The following is a 24,311-nucleotide window of genomic DNA, read 5'->3' on the forward strand; positions in this document are numbered from 1 at the left end:
GGCGCCTGCAGGCAGGGCCGCTCCATGTCACCCCGGGGTGCCGGGTTGCCCCTTGCCCAGGGGGGCTGGCAGGCAGGTGGGGGGGCTCACAGGCCCCGCCTGGGCTCCCACACCTTTGCACTTGGCGGGGCCGAGCTGCCGGCGCTCGGGGGATGCGGGCAGCGCCGAGGCCACAGCTCCTCTCGCGGGGAAGGCCGGTGGGTCGCGCCAGCCATGGCGTGAGCCCGTGGCGGTGCAGCGCGTGGCTGCCGGGGCCGTGCATGCTGCGGGGCTGCAGGCGTGAGCAGGTACGTGCCTCTCCGGGGAGGCGGAGCTGGGTCTGCTGCATGGCTCCCTGCGTGCCGCTGCCAGCGCGGCCGTCCCTGTCTGCGTGTGTGTCTCCCGAGGAGAGCGTGGTGCGTGTGCACGTGTCCGGCTGTGTGTGCGCGGGGGAGTCCCGCGGCCGCCCGGCGAGGCGCTGCCATCGCGGGGGCTGCACGGGTGGAAGCGCCGGCTGCTCGGCACGGCTTCCTGGGTTGCCCACGTTGCATCACCAAAAGTCCCGGTAAGACCCTTCTTCCCTTGGGAGCCAGCGCCGGGAAGGGAGATGTTCCTGCCCGCTTGGCCCCATCCTGCCCACCTGCTTCCCCGGCACAGCGGCGTGTGGCCGGGGGCTGCGAGGGGCTGCCCGGGTGGCGGGGAAGCCATCTGCGAGCGGCGGCGGCGGCGGCGGAGGGGTTAAGTGCGGGATCAGCTGTTCTCATGTCATTACGGATTCTCTTCATTTTATACAGAGCTCTGTTTGATGTCTGAATGCACAGGGGACTCCCCCTCCTCCTCCAACTCCCACCCCTTTTATTTCGCTCCCTCGCCCTCTCTCCCTTCCTCCTCCCCTTCCTTTCTCTCTCCCCGCTCCCGCTCTGGCTCACACACACCCTTTGCAGACCGTGCGCTCAGTGCCAGTGTCTAATGGCACCGAAGTGAACAGGCGAGCGCTGCTCCCGGGGCGCAGCCGGCCTGCCGCAGATGAATCCCTCCTAACTAGCGCCGAGGGGTCGGGAGGGACGGCCGAGGAGGGGAGAGCCCGAGGGGCGAGCTGGGAAGACGAGGATAGCGGTGTGCGGAAGAGGACGGACCCGCGAGCAGCTTCACGGCTACCTGTCGACACATGCTGTGCTCCATGGCTAACTCGGGCTGCCTCCTTGTCTCCAACTCAGGCATGCTTCCTCACTCTCTCCCCTGTCCTCCAGCCTTCCTCTACCTCCAACAGGTAAGTCACCCTCTCCGGGGGATTTTTTTGCTTTCCGGTTCACACGTGTTTCTGGCCGATTCCCTCTCGGTGGAGGGTCAGAGCTTAACTGCTTCCTCCCTGGCCGCAGGGCCTCTCCAGCACCAGCCCCGCGGCACCGGCGAGTTGTGTTGCGGTGGTGGCTGGTGGTCCTCGGCCGCGATTCCCTTGGGGTTTCTCCGGTTTCTCTGCCGAGGCGGCCGGGAGCGCAAGCGGGGCCGGAGAGCGGGCTGAGACGCGGGCAGTGCGGCAGGCAGAGCCACCGGCATGGGTCCAGCGCTTTCCCTGCCTTGGCTCTGCTGCCGCTCGGCAGAGGCGAGGGGTGATGACGGATGCTCCGATAAAGGAATGAGGCTCCTGTGTGGCCTGAGTAGCCTCTGGGGAGAAGGGAAGGTGATGAGCTTGTGCATGCACATGCGTGTGCACGTATGTGTGTGTCTGTGTGCGTGTGCCATCACGTCGTGCGTGTCTGCAGCCGGGCCGCGGGGTCGAGCGTGCGTGGGTTTGTCTCGCTGTCGACAGGCAGGTGCTGCAGAGGCACCCGGGGGGCGGTGGGTGTAGGTGAACCCGAGGGCCGGACAGCCTGGCCAGAGGGTGCCTGGGCCGTCGGTTTGGTCCTTAACTTCTGGCCAGGGTTTGCTGTCCCACGGGGCTGCCCACGAGTCCCACGCCGGACCCAGCGCACCGGGTTTCCGGGCTCATCATCCTGGGGGAAGTGCAGCTCGGGAGAGACAGCGTTTTCTTCAAAAGCCTCTTTGCTGCGTCGGAAATCCCGTCTCCCAGCCAGGCGAGCTGCTCCATTTGTGCTTTCAGGAGTTTAAAAATTCATAGCATCCTCACCGCGCTCAGCATGGCCTGCACGGCTCACCCGGCAGCCGAGGACAGGCGGCGCGGGTGCAAACCCTCCCGCCCCAGCGGGGAAGGGCTGGGGAGCGTTTTGGTCCCTCAGGATGTCCACAGCCTGTATCCGAGCGGGCTTGCATCCAGAGCATGGCCACGCTGGTGATGGGGACAGCGAGGCCCAGGGTCGCTCCATCCAGCACGCCGGAGATGGGGCTGGCCAGGCTGGTGCTACCATTGGTGATACAAGAGCAGCGGCGGCCGCGGGGTGCGCAGGGGGCCGGGGCTCACGCCGGGGCTGCTGCAGAGGCCGGCCAAGGCGGTGCGTGATTTGTTGCACCCTCCTGCAGGCAGAGGCTGGGGAGAGCTGGGGCTGGGCTGGATTTTGGTCTCGGCTTCCCCAGGCTGCTCCGAGGTGCCTGCGTGTCTGACGCCGAGCAGAAACCGTCCCCGAGCCCCAGCCCGTCCCCAGAGAGGTTTTCCTTCCCTCTGAAGGGAGCGCATGGATGCTTTGAACCGGCACGGGGCCTGGAGCCTCTGTGGGGAGCAGGCAGCAGCGTGGGAGATGCCTTCTCCGTCTGGGATCCCCTCATCCCCCCCGGCATCCCCTCATCCCCCGGCATCCCCTCGTCCCCCGGCATCCCCTCATCTCCCAGCCGCCTGCCAGGGGCTCGGCTGTGCCGCTCACCCTGCGGAGCGCTCCGGCACTGACCAGCTGTGCTGCCTGCCGGCTCCCGGGGCTGCGGCTGGAGGCAGCGGGGGACGGCAGTGTTGCAGGCAGGCGTGGGCTGCCGCTGCCAGCACCCAGCTGGGCTGGGCACAGGTGGAGTTTGGGGTCCCTGGGAAGGAGAAGCTTTGCCCCGAGGTGCGTCTCTCTGCGTTCCCCCGTCACCCTGTTTGTTTTAATTTGACCGTCGTGTTTCGCATCTCTGCCTCCCAGCTCTCCCAGAAGCCTCCTGCTCCTTGGCAGCAGGTCCGGACTCACGAGCCAGGAAGGAGGGTTTTATTAGCAGATTTGGAGTTGGATTTTCACCCAGCTAATGAGTGCGATGGGGGCCAAAATCTCCGTCCCCTTCCTGGGGCTTGTCCCTTGCTGACGTTCTGCGCCCGGCGCTTGGGGACGGGGTGTTCCTGGTGCGTGTCGCAACAAGGCGTCAGACAGAGGGACATCGCCGGCAGCTGTCACGTGGGGAAGGGGCATGGGGGGCTGAGCGACGGGCCTGCCTGGCGCCTGGTGGTTTAGCCCTGAGTTTGCTCCAGATTTCGGAGACGCTCACCTGCGCAGGGAGCGATGCTGCCTCTGCCCATGGGCACATGCCTGCTGCGTAGCTCGCCTCTGGCCAGCCGGCTCAACTCACCTGTGTGTGGCCAGAGATGCCCAGAAGGGTCTCATCAACTCTTCCCGAGGTGTCATGGCGTGGGGTCTGGGGGGGCGCTCAGTTTAGACCCCCTGAGTACGGTTCCCTGCCTGGGGGCGGGGTGTGTGTCCGCCGGGAGGCAGATGTCCCTGCATCAGGGCTGGAGTGGGCAAATAGGCATGGCTGGTGCCTGAGCCATCAGGCTGCAGGGGCTCGTGCTGGCCACCGGCTCCTCCTGCGCCAGCATGCGCATCCGGCTGCACCGGACTGGGCTGGCCGGGGGGCCACGGGGTCTGCGTGCAGTAACCGGCCTTGTCCCCTTTGGGCACACATGGGGAGCCCCTTGGCGTTTGCTGTGTTTGTTCCCGAGGAGGCCACTTGTGTTTCGCAGCTCCCCAGCCCCGGGATTTTCGACAGTGCCAGTATTTGAAGGAATGACCAAGAAATGAAGTTGTCTGCAGAACTTCAGTTAGGCCAGCGCCAGGGAGAATCCAGCTGCCGGTGGGCTCTGGCAGCGCGAACGGCTCATCCAAGCGGCTGCGGGCCCCTTGCAGCTTGCTCAGCTCAGCACGGCTGCCCCGGTCCCAGCTGCGGTTCACAGTGCTCTGCGTGGTGCAGCCACGCTGTGAGCAGGAATCCCCCCTGGCTCTGCTGTGCTCCAGCACTGGGGCAGGAGTGGGGCTCCTGGTGGGCCGGGAGGGGAGGGGGCTGCAGGGCAGCAGCGGGAGGGTGGGTGAGCGCCCATGGCAGAGCAACCCGTGCTGGTGGGGCAGGCGGGAACACTGCGTCCTTCGGTGGAGCTTGGCGGTAACACCAAGCCAAGCTTGGTTTAGCCAAAGCTCAGCTCTTGCTCAGCGAGGACCTGGGTGCAGGGGGACACTTCGGTGGCTGCATTTCATTAGCAGAGGAATCAGTCGATGCTTAAAAAGTGTCTGTGCTGTAATTGTGAACGAGCAGCTAAAGAGGACGAGGGACGGTGCTGACCCAGAACAAACCCGGGCTCTGAGGCTCAGCATCGGCGTTGGAGCACGGAGCAGAGCTGGGCGCAGGCAGTGAGGTGCTGCGGGGCTGGGCACGGGCTCAGGTTGAGGTACAGGTGGGCTGAGACCTGCCGCAGAGCTGCCCCTGAGGTGCCGCTCGCTGGGGGCATCCCCGGTGCCCGCGGTCGCACCGCGCTGCCCAGCCTGCGGTGCGGGAGACGGCTGAGCAGCACCCGGCCTGCTGGGAAACAGCCTCTGCAAAAGGCTGCTTGGAAAATTCCTTTCCAAAAGGGCTGCTGCCAAGTTTAGCACATTGTATTTTTAGGGAGCAAGTCTATTCCGAGCAATATCATCGTGTGTTGCAGCAGCGGGTTCGTTTCAAACCCGGTTTCTCCCCGTGCTTGCGCGTCGCACGGGTGTGAGACCCGGCACGGCAGCTCCCGGTGCCGGCCGAGTGTCCGCACTGCAGCGGCCGCCTCTGCTTGCACGACAGAGGACAGGCTTTAAAGCTGCAAAAAAACACGTTTTCCTTTTTTTTTTTTTTTTTTAAGTATATTGAAAACACTGACATTAATTTTAGCTTTGCAAAGCTGGTTTTCCCACAATAGCTGTAATTCAGGCCTACACTGCCTGGCGATGCTCTTTTTATAGGTATATTCCTATTTTAGTACTGTAGTGATGGGTGAATGAGTAGATTAAATTAGATTTAGTATCTATCATTCTTTAAAGCATTACAGGCAGTCGGTGGAGGGGTATGGCTTAACAAAGAAGAAAGGCTAATTAGGAGAGCAGGCATGGGCTGCCCACGCTGGCTCCCACCGCCCCTGGCCCCTGCCAGCCCCCGGCCCGCAGCCGCCCTTGCTCGGGGCCCAGCGTCCAAAGGGGAAAGTGCCTTTGAACCCAGGTTTTCCTGTGCTGCCCCAGGGCCGGGACGGCTCCAGGCTCTGCAGCCGGGGCTGGGCGGGATGCTGGTGCTGGTCGCTGGGGCCGAGCACCCCGAGCTCTGCCGAGGATCTGCAGAGTCACAGCGGTGACTCGTGTCCCCGGCTGCTCTCCCCGCGGGGCGAGCACTGCCGCCAGCTCTTGCCCAGGTCCTGCTGCCGGCCCCAGACGGGACCCCCGCACATGGGCACATTGCGACTGCCGTGCTGGAGAGACCTTGGCAGCGGGGTCCTGCCGGCTCTGACACCGGCGTGAGCGTGGTGGCTCTGCGGGCAGCAAGAGCGATGCCGCCCCATTCCCAGGGCTTGTGTCTTCCAAATAACAGGCTTCAGTGGTGGAGCTGGGGAGCGGCTGGGGCACCGAGGGGCAGCCCTTCCAGAAAGGGCATTAGTCCCTTAGGTGCAGCTGCCGTCGGCAAGCAGGGACACCGGGCAGGCATGGGGCTGGGCTGCTGGGAGGGTGCGGGGGGGCCTGGGCAAGTGCCGGCACTGGGGAATGCTGGGCAGGTGCCTCGGCTCAGGAGGGAACCAAATGTCTGGGGAAGGAGCTGGGATTTCCCAGTGCGGGGCTGCCCCGGCTGGGGCGGTGGGGCAGAGGAGGCTCTAGGCCCATGGAAAGCTGCGGCCTCGACGTTCCTGGGGGGCCACGGCAGCTGGGACACCCCACCGCATCCAGCTGGGCAGCGGGGTGTGCGGGTCAGGAGCCGGACCAAGGTGGGAGCGCTGTGGGTAAATGGCAGCCCCCAGCGAGAGCCGAGGGGTGCAGAGCGAGTGTGGTCACGAGCCCCCCGTGCTGGGCAGGGCTTCGAGGCAGTGCCGGAACATCCCGGCTCATGCCAGAGCCTCCGCACGCTGAGGCTGCTCCCTGCAGCCACAGCTATCGGCTGGTGAGCCCTGGTGTGAGGCCGGCAGTGTGTGACCAGGGGGTTCGGCAATCCCGGCCGTGCTGTGACTACTGGCTTGGTGAAACGCCACTGCCGTCAAGCAGGCACAGAGCTCCAGGCTGCACACAAGGCTCCGCAGCTCCTGTGCCGTACCATGGGCAGCCGTAAGGGCTTTGACCTGTGCCCCCTTTCTCAGCATTCAGCCGGGCAGGCAGGGGCAGCCGCCGTGGGGCAAGGGCCGTGGCAGCGGTGGCACCTCTGGCACTGCAGCCCCATGCTTGGGGAACAGCCCCTCCCCCCCCGACCTGAGCTCGGTGGGCTGTGGGTTAGGGGAGGTGCTGGCCTGGGCACAGAGTCTGGCCAGGGAGGGGTGAAAGGCCACGTCCCAGCAGGTGACAGGGTTTGTGGTGGCTGCCGCAGGACAGGCATCCACCAGGGCTGCAGACGTTGCCTGCAGGGGGGTTGGGTGCTGTTCCCTAATCCCCTACAAGCCCCAATGTCCCCACCCTGGCACCTTCCTGAGCATCCAGCCAACTCTGGAGGTGGCCAGCTCAGGTGACCCCCTGGGGCAGGGCCCCCTCCCCAGCAGCCTTCACACCCCAGCTGCGCTGTACGGCTCTTACAACCAGGGTTTGCACAGCATCAGCAGGATTCGGTCCAGCCCCTGTGTGAGCAGCCCTGCTGAGATGGGATCCCTGGCAGCAGCAGCCTGTTAAACAGAGTGAGACGAGCGCTGGAAGGAGACCCAGCTGGAGGAGGCGGGTTGTGGGGATGGTGCCCGGAGCAGCACTCGGGCAGCCCCCACCTCCCTACTGGTACTGCCAGGGGTTTGGTCAGTGGGACCGGCCGGTGCTGCCAGGGAAGGCAGGGTGCTTTGTGGGCCTGTCGGGGTCAGTGCCTGCAGAGCTGGGTCCCACTCCCACCCTCGGGGATCTCAGCCATTCCCCTGCCATCAAAGAGCCAGAGGACTGCTGTGCCCTGGTCCCAGGAGGGCTCCCACCAGCACAAAATGGGCACTGGAGCGTGTCTGCAGAGCCAGGGTGGCTGTGCCCTCACTGGGTCCCTGTGGCCGGCACCCAGGCACGGCAGCGGGTCCCTTCCAACCCCTGTCATTCTGCAGTTCTGTGGTTCTGTGCCAGTGGTGGGGCTCGGTGCGGGTGGGGGTGGCAGTTGGCATGCCCTGTGGTGAGGGGACGAGGCAGGTCTGGCTGCTCCCTCTCCCCCTCACCGGAGTGCCGGGCTGGCAGCACTTTGTCATGATTTTCCCCTCATCTCCACGCCGCGATCCCTCACCGCTCACGTTACCCGAGTAGAAAATGACACATAAGCTGACATTATTGCTGCGGCTCCCAGCGCCCCGCGGCAGCTCTTCCCCAGCGGGCAGGGCGGGTGGCACGCTGCCTGGCCCCTGGCTCCTCACCCCATGCTCCCCCCTGCCCTCACATCCCTCTCCAGCTGAGCTGTGGCAGAGCCGAGGAGGGAACCGGCGGTGCCGAGGTGGCGCGTTGGCGAAGCCGAACGGCAGAGCACGGTGACCAGCTGCCCGTGTGCCCTGCCCTGGCCGCTCGCCTCCCCCTCTGCTCCGTGCCAGGGGCTACGCTGTGTCCCCGCAGCCTCCTGCAGCTCTTCGGGGCTGTCAGCACCCCTTCAGCGACTCTCGGGCCTGGCTGAGGCCGGTGTTTGCCAGCAGATTCCTGTGCCCATCCTTTCACCCAGGCTGGCTGGGGACGCGCTGTGCTGGCCAGGCCAGAGCTCGAGCCTTGGATTCTGGGCTGCAAGCGGGGGCCGTGCCGGCTGTAATCCCCCCTCCGGCTGCCCGGCGGGACCTGTGCGTACCAGGGGTGCGGCCAGCTTGTCCCCTGGCTGGTCGGGGCGTGCGGGCAAAGCCCCTCGTGCGGGCAGGAGCTGCCCGGGGAGGGAAACAGGGATGCGGGTCCTGCTTGGGTGTGGAGGGTTGGAGCGCCTGAGGTGAGCTGAGCTCTGGCTCCAGGACAGGGTCGCCCAGGGGGGCAGCAGCGGGGCTGTCTCTGAGCGTGTCCGCAGGAGCCCTGGCACCGGCTACGGAGGGGAGCAGCCCCCAACCTGGGGGGATCCTACATCCCCCCCCCGGCTGTGCCCACTCGGCTTCTCCCCACCACGGCGCTGGCCGCAGCCTTCAAACAGCTCTTGTACAAAATCAAAGATGGGGAGAGGAGAGCGGGAGCAGGCGACAGTGGCAGCTTATTTGTGATCTGCATTGTGTGGGGAGCTCTTAATTAGAGCTAATTAGACTAATTAACTTGCAAATGAGAAACTCGTCTTTTTCTCCTTTTCTTTCACAAGAAGAAAAAAAAAACAAAAAAGACGAACAACAAGATAAATATTGAGGCTAATTACCCTGTACCTGCTGCAGAGCCCCTCCAGCTCACGGGATGTCCCTCTCCCGATGCCGTGTGCTGTAGCATGCCGTGCCTGTCCCTGTACGGGTGTCCTTGCGGTGGCTGTCCCCACAGCAGGGCACGGCTGCCCAGGTCCCTGTGGTCCCCAGTGGAGGAGAAGGGCCATCCTCTATGCACCCTTGTGTCCTGGTGCCTGGCAAGGATGCAGCGTGTGTCCAGGAGCCGGTGGGGACAGCGGTCTCCACGGCACTGGCCGTCGCCACAACCCGGTGGCCAAGGCCCAACACCGGGACAGCGTTGGGCCTTGGCCACCGGGTCCTGGTGATGGCCAGTGCCGCAGAGGACATGGCATCAGCATCGTACCCCACCAAACTCACCCCACCCCACTATAGGACCGGAGCAGGAGGGGTCCCTTCCATGGCACCACGCCGTCCCGGATGTTTTCCAGCTCTTCCCTTGCGGCGTCTCTGGTTTCCCCCTCGCTCTGCTGCCGCAACACCCCAGAGGCTTTGTTAGCACAACTCGGTTCAAATGTCTGATTAGTCTTTAGGAGATCGAGGGGTCAATTTTCCACAGCTCCTTCCTCTCCATTTAACTAATTTAACTGCACGATTGTTACAAATTTCATTTTATTATAGCCCTGCTTCTCAGTCCAATTGAATTACCAAAATCTCATTTTCTCAGAAGTGCTGAATATGTAATTAGAGGCAAAATTATGCTCCTGACTGCCTATTAGAGAGGGCTGTGTGAGAGAGCTTGTCCGGACACACACGCGGGTCCGCGGTTGCGCCCATGCCGGCCGGTGCGAGCATGCGTGCGCTGGCGAGGCTGCGGACGAGCGAGCACCACGTGCGGCTGTGCCAGAGCCCCGGCGTGGCGGTGGGGTGACAGTGATGGGGGGCCACGGGTGGGCTCCTGAGTGCGAAGGCCTTTGCGGGAGCAGGGCCAGGGTCCGGGCAGCACTGTCGATGCTCCTCGGGGAGCTGGGAGCTGTGGGGCAGGGTGCGGGGGCAGCGGCGGGAGCCGGCGTGGTGCTCGCAGGGGAGGCGTGAGGCCGGTGGACGTGGACGTTCATCCTCGCTGTGTCCTGAGCTGTCTGGACCCGACCAGGCTGGAGGCGGCTGCCGGTAGCTTCGGCAGCACCGCGCAAGGGCAGGGGCGACGGGGGCAGCCGGCGGCGGGGAGCGCTGGTCCCCGGGCAGGAGCAGCCTCTCGGCAGCAGCTGGCAAGGCAGTGGCTGCCCCCCAGGACCTTTGGCAGCAGCAGACGGGCCAGCCTCCGGTGTGGCTTGGTCACCCCGGTGCGCAGAGCCGTGCGGTACATGGGCACCCACATCCGACGCTCTGGAGGTGGAGCAGGTAGCTCGGGTGGACGCTGCCGAGGACTCGGGTCCTCTCCAGCCCATCCCCGTCCCCAGGCTCCGCAGCCAAGCTCGTGCCTCGCCTGCCCGCCTGTCCCAAACCCTTTGGTGGCCATCGGGGACCAAGCGCTGTTGGGAATCCCGGCCAACGCTGTGTACGGTCGGTCTGTGTGGCTCCAGTAAGAAGGGCTGTGCCGGGGGGGGCTGGCCTGGCTGCTGCCCTCCAGCAGTGTCTGCTCGGGGCTGGGACCTGCGGGTGAGCCCCAGCACCGCCGGCGATGCCAGGAGCTGCTGCAAGTGAGCTCTGGCACCGCTGGCGATGCCGGGAGCTGCTGTGAGTGAGCCCTGGCACGGCCGGTGATGCCGGGCTCTGCTCGGGAGGGAGGAGAGTGCTGTGCGTCCTGGAGCCGCGGTCCTCCCGCTCACTGCGGGCCTGATCCTGGCGTGTCTCTGGCAGCGATGCAGCCCGGTGCCTCCCCAGTGCAGCGGCCCAGGTACGTGCGAGCTTGGGAGGTGTCAGCCGCGCAGAGGCGGGGGGCGGCCGGGAGCCCCCCCAAGAACCCCCGCCTCGCCTCGGTTACACAACATTATCATTTCATAATACTCTGAAATATACATGAAGTTGGCTGAATGCAGATGAAATTGCACCATTTACTTCATGAATATTTCATACAGCCTCGGCTCCGAAGTTTCGGGCTGGCGGAGCTGGGAGCTGGGGCCGGACCCTGCGCCCCCCCTGCCCCACGCAGGAGGTGACGGGGACGCGTGGGCTGGTCTGCATCCGGGCTGGCGTCTTGTCCCCCTCCTGCTGGGGATTGCATGGTCACCGGGTCCTTCCTCCGCGGGCAGAGGGGCGGCAGCCTTCGGCGCTGGCCGTGCCGTGGCAGCCAGGCTCTGCTCCTGTCACAGGGGAGCAGAAGGTGCCAGGACAGCGTGTGGCAGCCCAGAAACATGGCCGTTTTCCCATGCCAGCAGGCTACTCTGCCTTCTCCCCGCTCCTCCTCCTCGTCTTCCTCCTCTCGCGCCGTCGCCCCTGTCCCTTGGGTCCTGCCTGTTCTCCCCAGCCCCACTGCTCTCCGCAGAGCTTCCCACTTGAGCATCGCTGGCAGATGCCATTAGCAGGCTCCCACCCCTCCCCTGCCTCCTCCTTAATGAAGACATTAAGCGTGGCGGCTGCTACCTCCGGCCTCCGCAGCTCCTCACCTCCTTTCACGGCTCCTTCCCAGGGAGGAGATTCCCCTGTAGTGCCCCCGCCAGTGCTCTATGGGGCTGCAATGTCCCCCATTCTGGGGAGGAGAGGAGAAGTGACCCGCTGCCATCTCCCACCAGCCCCCATGGCGGGCAGGACTTGTCCCTTCTGGGGTCAGGGGCATCCTGGTGGTGAGCGCCCTGACCCCGGTGCCCCGCTGCAGCCAAGGGCTCTGTGGCTGGTGCCTGCTCGGGGCCGGGCACACTGCTTTGTATGGATGGCGCAGCATTTTGGGTAATGAAATATTCACAGGTCAGTGATTCCTTGAGAAATGACGGGGATCAGTCAATTCCTTTTCAGGGAGTAATTTTCTTCCCCTTCACGGCCTCTGTTTCATGTTGACAGTCATTAGCATGAGCGAGCGGCTGGATCGAAGCGGGGACGTTGTGGCTGTCACGCAGATGAGCCGTGCTGGGCATGGCCTCGTGGCAGCCCGCGGTGACGGCACGGCAGCGTGGCCCCTGGGTGCCTGGGGGGGCACATGGGGCCACGCAAGGACCCTCCTGCAGCTAACAGGGCATTTGCTGAGCCCGTCTCCGCCACCCGGCACGGCACGGTGCTGCTGCACCGCTCTGCTCCAAGGCAGCGGGTGCAAGGACAGATGCTCCCCTCAGCCTCCCTGTCCCCTGCCCTGGTCCGTCCCCAGCTCCGTGTCCTCCCAGCAGGCACGGCATGTCCTGCCGTGGCGATGCGCCGCAGACCTGTTGCAGCTGTGAGCAGCTGCCCTGGCGCAGGCGGGCTCGGGCACCCTCGGGGCATTGCTCAGCGCCCTTCCCCGGGCTGGCTCGGACCTCGGGCTGTCTCGCCGTGCGGCGAGGGGACGCCCTGACAGCGAGCGAGCCAGCAGGAGCCAGTGTGGGTCAGGGCAAAGTGCTTGCTGCCTGCACTCCCTGCAGGATGTGCTGCCTGCTGAGGCTTTGCCCCTTGCAGGAACATCTTGGTGGCCTCCTTGGGTGCTGTGGTGGGGTTAGGACCCCAGCCCCGCGCTGCACACCCTGGTAGGTTCCCAGTGGAAGGAGCGGGACAGCTGCAGGCGTCGGGGACCGGAGCTGGGCTTCCTGTGGGTCTGTGATGCCCTTGCTTCCTGGGCACCAGCGGCTGCAGGTTCCTCGGTGCGTGCTGCTCTCGGGACTCCCTTCTTGCTGGCGGTGGGGAGGTGCGTGGTGACGGGACTGTGCCCCCTCCCCACCCGTGCCAGGGCTCTGCATGCTGCTTCCAGCAGCCGGCACGTGTACCGTGACCAGGCAGTGCCATGTCACCCCTGCACAGCAGCACCGGCCCAAGTGCAGGACGGGGACATCCACAGGCAGAGCTGGCCGGGCAGGTTGCCCCGGGCTGGAGCGGAGAGCAGGGCTGGGCTGGCAGGGCCGAGGCGGTGGGATGGCCACGAGGCTTTTGGAGGAAACTCTGGGCACGTTTGTGGCGGCTGCGGGCGAGGGGAGCAGCCCCAGCAGAGGCTCTGGCTGGGCGCGGGAATGGCTCGCTGGCTGGCCTTGCTGGGCCACCATGAGGCCACCGCGCTGCCCGTCCGCAGCCAGAGGGGGTGGCAGCAGGTGACGGCTGCTCGTGAGCGGCCGATGACCCAAGGGAGCTCACAGGCTGCGCCTTCGTGCCGTGCCGGCAGGACGCCCGTGGCGGGTGAGGTGTGGCGGCACGCTGCGGGGCGCGCGGGGCCAGCAGGTGCCCCATCGTTAGCGCAGGCGATCTGTGCCCAGCTAATTGCTCAGATGCGTCCTCTGCGTTCGGGGGCTCCTGGTGCATTATTTTCTTAAAAAGGAGCAAATGTTAAAAATGGCGTCGTCAGCCCCGAGCTGACAGGCACAATCACCAAAGTGCGGCGTCGGCAGGAACCGGCCCCACGCGCTAAATGACTTGAAAGGAAACGGCCTGGATTGTGCTGAGGAGGCAGAGTGCGGTGGGGAGAAAGCAAGTGGAGCAAACAAAAAAAAAACTTCATTAATTAAAGAAACTCGTTAATGAGGGACATTTAATCAGCTAAAGATGATATCCACCCCCTGCCTTCTGCGGCAGCCGCTGCACAGGACTGGTGGCCTGAGGCTGAGCCGTGGGCAGGGCAGGAGACGCCACAGAGAGGACACCACGGAGGGGACCTCGGGGTCCTGCCAGCTGGATGGAGCCACTCTTGGGGGGGGTCCCCTGGCCCCGGGGGCTCCCCTGGCCCTGGACTCCTCACTGCGGTGCTCTGCCAAGGAGCCAGGAGGCAGCAGGACCCCCACCAGCCTGCGGCACGCCACAGCGTGTGCCACACTTCCCAGAGCCGCTTCTCACCTTGATGGCAAAGGCCTCAGCTCCCCGTCCCAGCCCCTCTGCTGCCGTCCCCAGGGCCATGGTGTTTCGGCGCAGGGCCGTGCCACAGCCTTGCCAGCATCCTGCCCTGGCAGACAGGCTGCACGGGTGGTGGGGGGCAGCTTTGGCCCCACCGTGCCATGTTAAATACCACGAGCATTGCTCTGTGCTCAGTCTCAGGTACCGCACTGATCACCCGTCTCGTTCACGAAGTGAGGACCACGGGCCGTTAATAACCAGCATTTCTGTTGATGCAACGGCAGAAGCCGCCCCACGCAGCGCTGTGGGGGAGCATCGCCCACGCCCCCAGGAGGGATACGCAATGCGTGAGCAAGGGACGCCTGTCGGAGCCCCCTGTCCCGGGCACCCGCGGCACTGCACCTTGGGCTCCCCGCAGGGCTGGGCACCCTGAGCTGGGAGATGGGGCTGCAGTCGGTGCTGCCTGGCTGCCCCCCATGGGGTGCAGGGGTGGGTCCCCACGACCCTCCAGGCACTCGATGCAGGGAGGGACTCAGGGAAGGGGCTGTTCCTGGTGCAGGCTCAGGGGCTGCCATGGGGCCAGGGCCCCACTAACCCTCCCGGGAGGAGCAGAGGGGACCCCTCGCTGCCTGGGGATGGGGCTTTTCCCACTCTGCAGGTAGCCCGGAGCTGCTGGCAGGGGAGGACACAGGCAGCGCGGGGTGCGGCGCTGAGCAGCAGCCGTTTCCCCGTGACATCGACAGGCATCACAGAGCCAAAACCGTCACCATCCCCCTCCCCGTGGGGCCCTCGCCCCCGGCAGCCCCCCACCATCGACCCGAGAAGCCCCGTCCCTGCACGGGGATGTACGGGCAGCGCTGGTGGGAGAGAGGTGCTGGGAGCCGTAGATCTGCACCTCTGCAGCACCAGCAGCCCCAGCGACGGCGAGCAGCAAAACAGGGGAACCTAATGGTCCCTGAACGAAATAATACTTGGGCTGACAAGCACTGCGACAGCCCTAATTAATAACAGATATGAACGTGGCTGTCGGGACGGGCTGGCAAGGAGCCAGCGGGACCCCAGACCTGGGCAGGTGGGGCTGGTCCCCACCCTGGCACCCTTCTGAGTCCCCCTCCTGCGGCCTCTTCCAGCCTGGGCAGCGCTGCCCATCCCCGCTGTGACGGTGGCTGATCCTGGCTATGGTGGCAGCAAGAACGAGCATACAGCGCGGAGCGTGTGGGAGTGCTGCAGGCGGCGGCAGCGGCTGCTGCTGGCTCCGTGCACATGGGCAGGGAGGGTCGGGCACTGGGCACCGGGGATGGGGGCAGGGAGGTTCGGGCACTGCAAGCGTGACCACGGAGGCTGCTCGGCGTCTGCCCGCTCCCTGGCACAGGCTCAGGCGCCGGGGCTGGGCTGGGCGCAGGATGGAAACCCTCCTGCCCGCCAGGTGGGCTTTGCCCCCGCAGTGCAGGCAGGAGCGTCGCCCCAGCTGCCCGGCTCGGGGGCAGCGCCAGGGTTGGGGCTCCGCCGTCCTGCAGCACCGGCAGCCCTGGGCCGCGCTGGCAGGTGCATCTGGCTGGCGCGTCCCCGAGCAGCTGAGTCAGCACGGGAAGGCGCTGGCGAACCTGCCAATGACTTGCAGATCTGTAGCCGGATTATTCACGCTGGGTTTGCATGTGGTCCCCGCCGTGCCCCCGGCGAGGGCTCCGCTGCCTCCCTCGCAGGCACGACGGCCCTGCTGGCTGGGGGATGGCGGCTGGCAGCGCGGCCCCCCCCCCCCCCCCCCGCCATCCCTCCGCGCCATAAATCGGCCACACACACAATTAAGGAGCTTGTCTCCACAGGCTGAGCCACGGATGTATTTCATGGGCGAGAGGCTGCTGCGGCGGGTTGTAAAGCATCCGAGGGGCTGCTGCTGTGGGCACCTTGTGCAGCACACGCGTGTGCAATGAGGGAGAGCCCGCGGGTGCATGCAGGGCTGTGAGGATTGGCGGGGGGTGGGTGTGCAGGAGAGGTGCAGGCTGGCAGTCCCACGCCGCCCCCCACCAGACAATGGGCAGTCCTCAGCCCGTGGCACCAGTGCAGCTTAGCCCGTTTGACCGGGGCGGACGGGCAGGCTGCATTAGGGACATGATCAAATATTGAGCAGTTAATCGATCCCCAGCTGGTGTTGGCCAAGGGGCCATTGCCATCCCTTCCCGGCCACCCCTCGCTGCCTCCTCAGCCCCACTCCCCCTTGCTGCCACCTCCATCCCCAGGATACCAAGTTTGCTGCTGGCGGGCGCTGATGCTGGGCAGCCCCCGTGGAGCAACGTTGCCGGCCTGGCTGTGCTTTGCCCCGTGTTGGGCTGCCCTGGTTCCCGTCTCCGAGGAGCGGGCGATGCGCAGTGGGGATCTCCATCCTCCTGCTGCCCAAGCCCCAGCGCGCCAGGCAGAGAGGGGGCCCCAGAGCAAGAAAGGATGGGGGCTCAGCTGTGGGCAGCGTGACCCAAGAGCCGCCACAGCACAGAGACAGCCCAGGGATTAGGGGGACGACACCGAAGGCTGGGGGGATGACACCAAAGGCTGGGGTGCAGTGGGGCTGGGGGGGCTGGGGCTGGCTGTGGACACCAGGACCCCTCCCCAGGGCAGGTTGCAGCCCAGGCACCCCAGGGACGTCAGTGGGTAAGGGGGGTGGTGCCGCTGTCTCGGCAGGGTAACCAGGACGCCACGGCTCCACCGGACGCGATGGCTCAGCCCTACCCCCCGGCCCAGTACCCCCCACCCCCCCAGAACGGCATCCCCGCAGAGTATGCGCCGCCGCACCCCCACCCCACGCAGGACTACTCGGGGCAAAGCACAGTACCGGAGCACGCCATGACCCTCTACACACCAGCACAGAGCCACGCCGAGCAGCCAGGCACCGACGCCAGCACACAGTCCATAGCAGGGACGCAGACAGTACCGGTAAGGGAGCAGCGCCCGGGGGAGCGGGAGGGGGTCCGACGGCAGTACCGGAGCTGCCGGAAGGGGTGCCGGGGCAGCAGCGCTTGCCTGGCTGCCGTCCCTTGGGGCGCTGAGCTGGGTGCCACGGCCGCCAGCTCCCTCCCTCGCAGCACCCCCGTCATTTCTAATCACTTGTAATCTACCTGCTTGGCTGCCTTCCCACCAGATAGCTTCAATTATGGGGTTGTAATGCGGCGCTGGGGAAAGTGCTGAGCTGAGCACTTCCCAGCCTGGCTGCAGAGCCCCGTGTGCCGGGTCTGCCGCCCCCCGCCCCGAGCACACCCGTGTGCTGCTGTCACGGCCCCTGGGCACCGGGCCACTGGGCTGATGGCGAAGAGAGAGGCCAGTGCGAGGCCACCCGATGCTGGCTGGCTCTCGGCATTGGGTCACCCCCTGCCCTCTCCCAGGCCTCCCCCTCTCCAGGGTGTGCTCCCAGCGCTCAGCCCCCCAGGTCCCTGGCACCACCACAACGGTGATGCCCTGACCCCACTGGCATCCCCTGACTCCCCCCAGGCAGAGATCCCCTCTGGCATCCCCCCGACTTGCCAGGCTGGAGGGAGAAGCATGGGGTGCTGCCTGGAGCTTGGGGACATCAGGGTCCAGAGTGTCCCTGGGGGTGGCAGGGCAAGACACAGGGGAGTGGGACAGCCCCTGAGCCCAGACCCCCAAGGGGGAACACGGGGCTGGCAAGACCGGGGGCTGACAGCCGGCAATGCTTTCCGCAGCAGACAGACGAGGCGGCACAGACAGACAGCCAGCAGCAACACTCCTCAGACAACACAGATAAGCAGCAGCCCAAGAGGTTACACGTCTCCAACATCCCCTTCCGATTCCGGGACCCCGACCTGCGGCAAATGTTTGGGGTGAGTCCAGCCCCGTCCAGCCACCCACGTCCCCTGCTCTCCGCTCGGGTGCTGCCCCGTGGCACCACAGGGACCCTGGCAGTGGCCCGTCCCGAGGGCCTGTCCTGCCCAGCCTGGGGTGTGCCTGGGCGCCGCTGTGCTGCTGCTGGCCGGGAGCCGTGGTTTGCCGGAGTTGCACCCTAGTCAGCAGCCAGGCTGCTGGACCGAGGCCATGCCTGGTGGGCGAGTGACACAGAGCCCTTCTCCCCCGCGCCTTGTCCCCTTCCCAGCCCTCATTAGGGTTCAGAGCAGTGCAGGCTAATGAGTTTTTAGGATGATAACTCCTCAAGTCCTGGAAGAGCTAGTGCCATGAGAGGGACGGGGGCTCTCCCCTGTGTGGCACCAAGGGTCCCCTGGTCTGGCCCCCCAAAGCAGCCCCCTGCCCGTCCCTGGCCCAGCCGGGCACAGAGCCCCGTGCCAGCAGCCCCGGGTGCGGGTGTGGGGCCAGGGGCTCTGTGGGCGCTCACCCCTCTGCTTTCTCTGTTTGCAGCAATTCGGGAAGATCCTGGACGTGGAGATCATTTTCAACGAGCGGGGCTCCAAGGTGGGTGCTGCCCATGGCCGGCACCGTTACGGTGAGCCCCGGGGAGGGGGCCAGGCAGAGCCGGGGTGCCCAGCAGATCCTCTGCCCGCTCTCCCCTCCTCTCCTGCCCTGCGGGACCCAGGCACGGGGTGCCCCATGTGGGGGCCACCCCATCTTGGGGCAACCCCATCCTGCTGCTCTGCACCGGCTGGGGGGGCCATGCGGGTCCCTGCACCCCGAGCACTGGAGGGAGGGGAGGGCTCGCTCTGCCCCCCCCCCCCCCCCGCACAGGCAGTTCATGTCCCTCTGTGTGTGGATGTCTCTGTTGTATCTTCCCTGCTTTCTGTGCCCCTCTCCCAGACTCTTTTCCCAGCTCGCGGACGATGCTGGGGTCTCAGCCGGGACCCTCAGACCCAGCGGGGGGCCCCAGCTCGGGCTCTCCATCTCTGCACTGCGGCAGCCTCATCTCCTGCGCCAGCTCTCCTGATTCACCCCCTCTCTCTCTCTGTCCCCGCACCCTCTCTCTGTCTCTCTCTGTCTCTTTCTTTCTCCTTTTGTCCTCTGCTCACAGGGTTTTGGGTTTGTAACTTTTGAAACTAGCACAGATGCCGACCGGGCACGGGAGAAGCTGAATGGCACCATCGTAGAGGGCCGGAAGATTGAGGTGCTCAGATAAGTCTGCTAGTGCCATGCCTGTGTGTGCGTGCGTCCCCTCCGCCCTGCCTGGGGGCCCTCTCCTGCTGGGGGCTGCGGGCAGGGGAGAGCCGGGGCAGGGGACGCTTTGGGGCAGCTCCCACCGCGGTCCTGCATGCCCCAGGGGAGGCTTGCCCTGCGTGTGCATGCGTCCGTGAATGCGGCACGGGAGCATGTGTGCCCGCTGCCGGGAAGGTCGTCACTTGGCACAAGGAGTGTCCGGCTCAAACGAACCTCCCCTGCGGGGAGAGCTGGGGCGCTGGCCCGGGCTCTGGCTGCATTTTGCCGATTACAGAGGGGTCTGGCAGACCCCAGCTGCCCACAGGCCCCCGTGCCCGCCGCGCAGCCGCCCCAAGCTCTGCAGGGAGGAGAGGGGCTCTAAGCCCCGCGTGCCATCCCCACCTCCCCTGCGCCCGGGAGGGAAGGGTGCTGCGCAGGGCTCCCACACCCGCTGTGCAGGCAGCTGCCGCGCTGCCCACCCTTCCGAGGCTTTTATTTCTTCGAGCCAGGCGGAGGGATCAGGCTCTGCCCGTTCGTGGGCAGCACCTCGCTGATCGCCAGCAAGCAGTGGGAAGGGGGGCAGCATACAGTGGAGGGAGCGGGATGCAAACACCCCCGGCAGTGCTGGGCGCAGGGAAGGGCGGTCTGGCGGGGCACAGCGATGGCTGTCGGAGAACATGGTGCGACAGAGCCAGGCAGGAGCTCACGGGCACTTGCAGGCGTGACCCAGGCTCCTGCCGCAAGCACGGCTCGGGCGTGGGGTGGGGACAGGAGGCAGCCGAGCCTGGTGTCAGCACGTCAGGGCTCGGCTGGAGCATGGCACCGCAGCGGTCAGGGCACCGGCCACCAGCCTGAGCGATGCTTGTCGCTGGAGCTGGGAGGCCCTGGCTGGCCGGGGGCAGGGGCGGGAGTGCATCGCGGCGGGGCAGCTGCGGGCAGAGGCTGCCCCCGCGTCTCGCCGTGCGGCTGGCATCCTTCGCCCCGGCACCTGAAGCAGCAGCGACGCACGCCGAGCGCAGCCGAGCGGGCCCTGGACCGCGGCCTCGCCAGCCCCGCTGCCCGCAGGCACTGAGCTCCTGTCCCCTCTCTCCGCAGGTGAACAACGCCACGGCCCGGGTCATGACGAACAAGAAGGCTGCCAACCCCTACACCAACGGTAAGGGCCAGAGCTGCAGCGGGCAGGGGCTTCCCTCGCTGCCAGGCTGCTGCTGAGCTCCTGCAGCAAACACCCTCTGCACCCCTGGGCAGACGGGAGAGCGCCTGTTCCCTGCCCAGTATGGGGCTGCAGCCCCCCTGGGCACCCCATGCCCTGCAGCCACCCGGGGATGGGAGCTGTGGGGGGAGTGCTGCGGGGATGGTGCCCCCATCTTCACCGGCTCTCCCTGCCTGCAGGCTGGAAGCTGAACCCGGTGGTGGGAGCAGTCTACGGCCCCGAGTTCTACGCAGGTAACATCGCACGGGTTCCCCCAAACATTGGCTCCACACCGTGTCCAACCCCACCGCTGCTCTGAGCAGCGAGCAGCCCCCAGCCCCTCTCCCCCTCCTGCAGCCCTACGTGCACAGCTCCCCCTGCCCCGTCCCCTCGCTCCAGCGTCCCTGCGGGGGCTGCGGGGGTCCCAGCGTGCGCGGTGGCGAGCTGCTGCAGAAAGCCCACCTGTGTCCCCTCCCTCCTGCAGTAACAGGGTTCCCGTACCCGGCCACGGGGACGGCTGTGGCCTACCGAGGGGCACACCTACGGGGACGAGGACGTGCCGTCTACAACACCTTCCGGGCTGCGCCGCCGCCACCGCCCATCCCCACCTACGGCGCGTGAGTGTGCGGGCAACGGGCGGCGGGGGGCACTGCCTGCCTCAGGGCGGGGGGTCTGTTTGCTGCCGCGTCGCTCCAATTCTGCTGCCATCAGCGTCGGCATCGCCGGGCTCTCGCGGTTTGGGAACGGGCTGCAGCTCCCCCAGCACCAGCCTGGCCTCAGGCTCTGTGAAACCCCCCAGGCTGCTGCCCCTCAGCTTGACCCACAGGCTTACCAAAGCACGGACCGTTATTCCAGCTGTGTTGGTTGGTTTAATGGAAATACTCTCTCTCCCGGCACACGCGGCCGCTCTGGTGTCGGGCATGGCCGTGGCAATCTCTGGCCGCTCGGTTGCCCCCAGCAGTGATCAAGCCCTGCGCTCCTCTGTCCCCATGGCACCCGCTGCCCTTGGCCGTGCCCTCTGTCCATCCCCACGTCCCTCCCAGGAGTCCCAGCCCGGGATGTGCCCTCAGGCTGCCGGGATGGCACTGCTGGAAGCTGCTCCTGCAGTTCGCCGGCTTCACCCTGATCCCTCTCGGCCGGTGACACCAGCCAGGCTCTGACGCCTCCACCTCGTTTGCAGGGTCGTCTACCAGGACGGGTTCTACGGCGCCGAGATCTACGTAAGTGCCGCTGTGCCCGGGTCTGGGCCACGCTGGGGACCCTGTGCCGGGGTAGGGGGGTGAGCAGCAGCAGTCGGCTCCCATTGGGCTGTGCCCCCTGCCAGCCCCTTCCCCTGGGGAAGGCGGCTGGAGCCCAGGCAGGGTGCAGGCAGGAGTGCGGCTCCTCCGGAGCGAGCGGGGTGGCACCACGCAGGGTCCTGTGCCCCCAGCCAGGCCCCTCGCAGGGCCAGCACCATGACTCGGCGAGTGCCGGTGCGCTGCCTTACACCGGCGTTTAACCTCCATGTTTAAGAAGCCACTGGCAATATTTCAGGCGGGCGGCTGAAGGATTTATCTAACGTGACACCTCATTAAAGTGATCAGGGAGGTGACATTCTCTCCTCTGGAAATTTAATTTTTTAAGGTTAATGTTTGTGAAAGCCCCTGGAGAATGGTAATGAGGCTGGTGTGCGCCTGGTGGCACGGGCACTGGGTCCCCATGGGGTCCCACCACTGCTCCGTGGCAGTGCCCAGGGGGTGCCCAGCTGCCCCGGCCCCCCAAGCTTCTGCCGGCGGGTGCTGCCCCCACCCTGACGCCAGTCTCTCCTCCGCTGCAGGGGGGCTATGCTGCCTACAGATACGCCCAGCCCGCGGCAGCAGCAGCAGCATACAGCGACAGGTAAGCACCGCTGCGCCACGGGCGTTGCTCCTGGCGGGGGGGAAGCCCTGTTTCACCCCCTGGTCCGACACACCCCGGCTTTTGTGCCCCGCGGGACGAGGACAGATCCAGGTGCGATGAGGGTGTCCTGCAAACCAGGGCCCCTGCGCTCCCCTTGGGCTTGTTTGGAAAAGAGCTGGCGCCCAGGCAGGGAGAAGCAGGGAGGTCCCAGGGGTCTCCCAGATGTGGCAGGGGGGCTGCTGAGGGGAGGCGGGACCCCGACCTCGGTCGCTAATGCCCACCGCTGTCTTTGCTCCTAGTTACGGCAGAGTGTACGCAGCGGCAGACCCGTACCACCACACCATCGGCCCCGCCGCCACGTACAGCATTGGCACCATGGTAAGAGCAGTCCCCACGGCCTTTCTTTGCTTCCCCCCCCGGGGAGGGGGGCCCAGCACGGCAGCCCGGGGAGCCTGCGGGGTGCCAGGGCAGGCAAGGGGCACGGGGCGGCCCTGGTGCGGCGGCTGTGGGAGGGGGAGCCGGGAGCTGGCAGTGGTGGCAGGAGCAGCGGAGCCCCTGCCTGGCTCTGTCCACGGGCAGGCAAGAGAGGAGACCCCCCCCCACCCCCGTGCCTCCACCCCGTGTGCCCCCCTACACCCGGCCGGCGGCAGCCCCACGCAGTCCTGCCCCTGCACTCCGTTCCCCTGGGGGCCTGGCTGCCCCCCGCACCGTGGCTCTTGGCTAGCTTCACAACCAGCATCAAAGATGAAAAATCCCACTCGTGGGGGGATCTCAAAGCCAACCCCTCTTTTTCTTCCCTTTTTTTAAACCCTCCCCCAGCCCTGGCTGGGGCCGGGCTGCCAAGCGCCCCTCGGCACCCCGCGGGCAGCCGCTAGCGGGGGTCCATGGCCCCTCCGTCCCGCAGGGATGGGCAAGGCGGGCACCAGCCCAGCGCTGCAGTGGGGATGGGGACGGGTTCCTCCGTGGTCACTGCGGGCGGGAGGAGGCCTGGCCACAGCCGTGCGGTGCTGGGGGCACCGGGGGCACGCTGCGGCCCCTGGCCCACGCACGGCCCCGAGGCAGCGCCCGTGGCCGTCCCAGAGCCCCAGGCAGCGCTGGGCACCCTCGGCCTTGCCCGCCCCTCACGTCCCAAGGACAGAGGCGATTTGGTGTCATTTTAAAGAGAAAAAATAATAATTAAAAAAGGAAAAAAAAAAAAAAAAGGAAGAAAAAAAAAAAAAAAGGAAGAACTGGGCTTTGCCTCTCTCTCGAATACTGATTGGCTTTTTTTTCATCTTTGATGTTGCAGGCTAGTCTATACCGAGGAGGGTACAGCCGCTTCACTCCCTACTAGCAAGACAGACCCAGCCCCTCCCACCACTAACTCTGGCTGCTCACTAGCACCAAACCAAACCAGGCAGACAGAGCCGAGCCCGAGCCTCTGGAGGAACCGCGGGCCCTGCCCGGGCTGGGGCTGGGGCTGGGGCTGGGGCTCAGGCCGGGCTCCCCCGAGCCGCGGCAGCCCCCACCCGCCCATAGGGTTACCTGGCTCCGCTCCGGCCCGCCGCCCGCCCGCCGCTCCTGCACCGTCCGCCCGCCCCGGCGCAGCCCGGGCACCGCGGGGGTCCCGGAGCAGGGGGACGCGGGGGTCCCCGGGCAGCTCCACCTCGGCCCGAGCCCCCGGCGGGCGCTGCCCTCGCTGGGGGTGCAGAGGGTTCGTCCCCCTCCCCCGTCCCGTCCCGTCCCGTCCCCCCCCGCCAGGCAGGAGGGATGCTCTGCCCGCAGGAGCGGGGGGCACGGCGCCGACGGCAGCCCCTCTGCCCCCCCGTAGGAGAGAGAGGAGCCGGCGGGAGCTCAGCCGAGCTGGGGTGGGTGCGGGACGCCGGGGACAGCCCCCACCCCCGGGGACAGCCCCCCCACCCCCGGGGACGGCTCCCCGCCCCCCCGGGCAGTAGCGCTTCTGCGGGCCGACCGCGGAGGAGCCGGGGTGCGGTGGGGGGCTTGGGGGGGTCGGGCTGGTGCCCGTGTCCCCCCGCGTCCGGCAGCTGGGCCAGGCTGCCCCGCACGCTGCCCCAGCGACAGACCTGCCTCTCTGTTTCTGTTGTAGTGAAACCGCAGCCGTTTCCTTTTGGGACCAGGAAGGGAAAAAAAAAAAAATACACACACACACACGCGCACACACACACACACACACAATCAAAAATAAAAAAACTAAAAGCAAAGCAACAAACAAACAAAAAAAAAGCAAAGCGGTAACAGCCAAGTGAAAGTCCCATACTGTCCACACACGCACCGAGCGAGCGAGTCCCGGAGGAGAGCCGCGGCAAGCACGGACCGGCCGGACGCGCCAGAGGGGTCCCCTCTCTACCCTGGACCCCCAGCCCGTGGCAGGGAGGGAGAGCCGGCACGACGCCGAGCGCGGGGCGGCTGGAGGGGCCTCACCCAGGCACAGGGCCTGGGCACCACGTCTTCCTTTGAGCCCCGGCGTGGCGGCGCTGGGGGTGCCAGCGGAGCGCTGGGCACGTCGCCCCTTCCCTGGCTCTGGGGACTGGGCGCCAGGGTGGGAACCCGGCTTCGTGTTTCCCAAGCCCCGGCGCTTACCGGCCGCCAGTGCGTCGAGTGTGCAAGGCCTCGGCT

General features: G+C 66.4%; 1 protein-coding gene across 3 annotated transcripts; it reads left to right on the plus strand.

Annotated features, from left to right (window-relative positions):
• Positions 1–1,147: 1,147 nt before the first annotated feature.
• RBFOX3 (RNA binding fox-1 homolog 3) lies at positions 1,148–23,028 on the plus strand. Of its 3 annotated transcripts, XM_086473663.1 has the most exons (12): positions 1,148–1,249; positions 16,217–16,468; positions 17,233–17,370; positions 17,900–17,953; positions 18,504–18,596; positions 19,721–19,781; positions 20,018–20,071; positions 20,302–20,434; positions 20,998–21,037; positions 21,634–21,695; positions 21,995–22,073; positions 22,984–23,028. In XM_086473663.1, the coding sequence occupies exons 1-12, from the start codon at positions 1,148–1,150 to the stop codon at positions 23,026–23,028; spliced, it is 1,113 nt and encodes a 370-aa protein (XP_086329789.1). The 3 variants fall into 3 exon arrangements, with proteins under 3 accessions (XP_086329789.1, XP_086329792.1, XP_086329790.1); XM_086473666.1 differs by lacking the exon at positions 1,148–1,249 and having other exon boundaries at positions 16,220–16,462; positions 20,018–20,113; positions 20,275–20,434; positions 20,998–21,041; positions 21,617–21,695; XM_086473664.1 differs by lacking the exon at positions 1,148–1,249 and having other exon boundaries at positions 16,250–16,468; positions 17,236–17,370.
• The last annotated feature ends 1,283 nt before the right edge of the window (positions 23,029–24,311 follow it).

This window comes from Leptosomus discolor, chromosome 15 (genome assembly GCF_034619465.1).
Source record: "Leptosomus discolor isolate bLepDis1 chromosome 15, bLepDis1.hap2, whole genome shotgun sequence".
In the NCBI taxonomy this organism is placed as follows: Eukaryota; Metazoa; Chordata; class Aves; order Leptosomiformes; family Leptosomidae; genus Leptosomus; species Leptosomus discolor.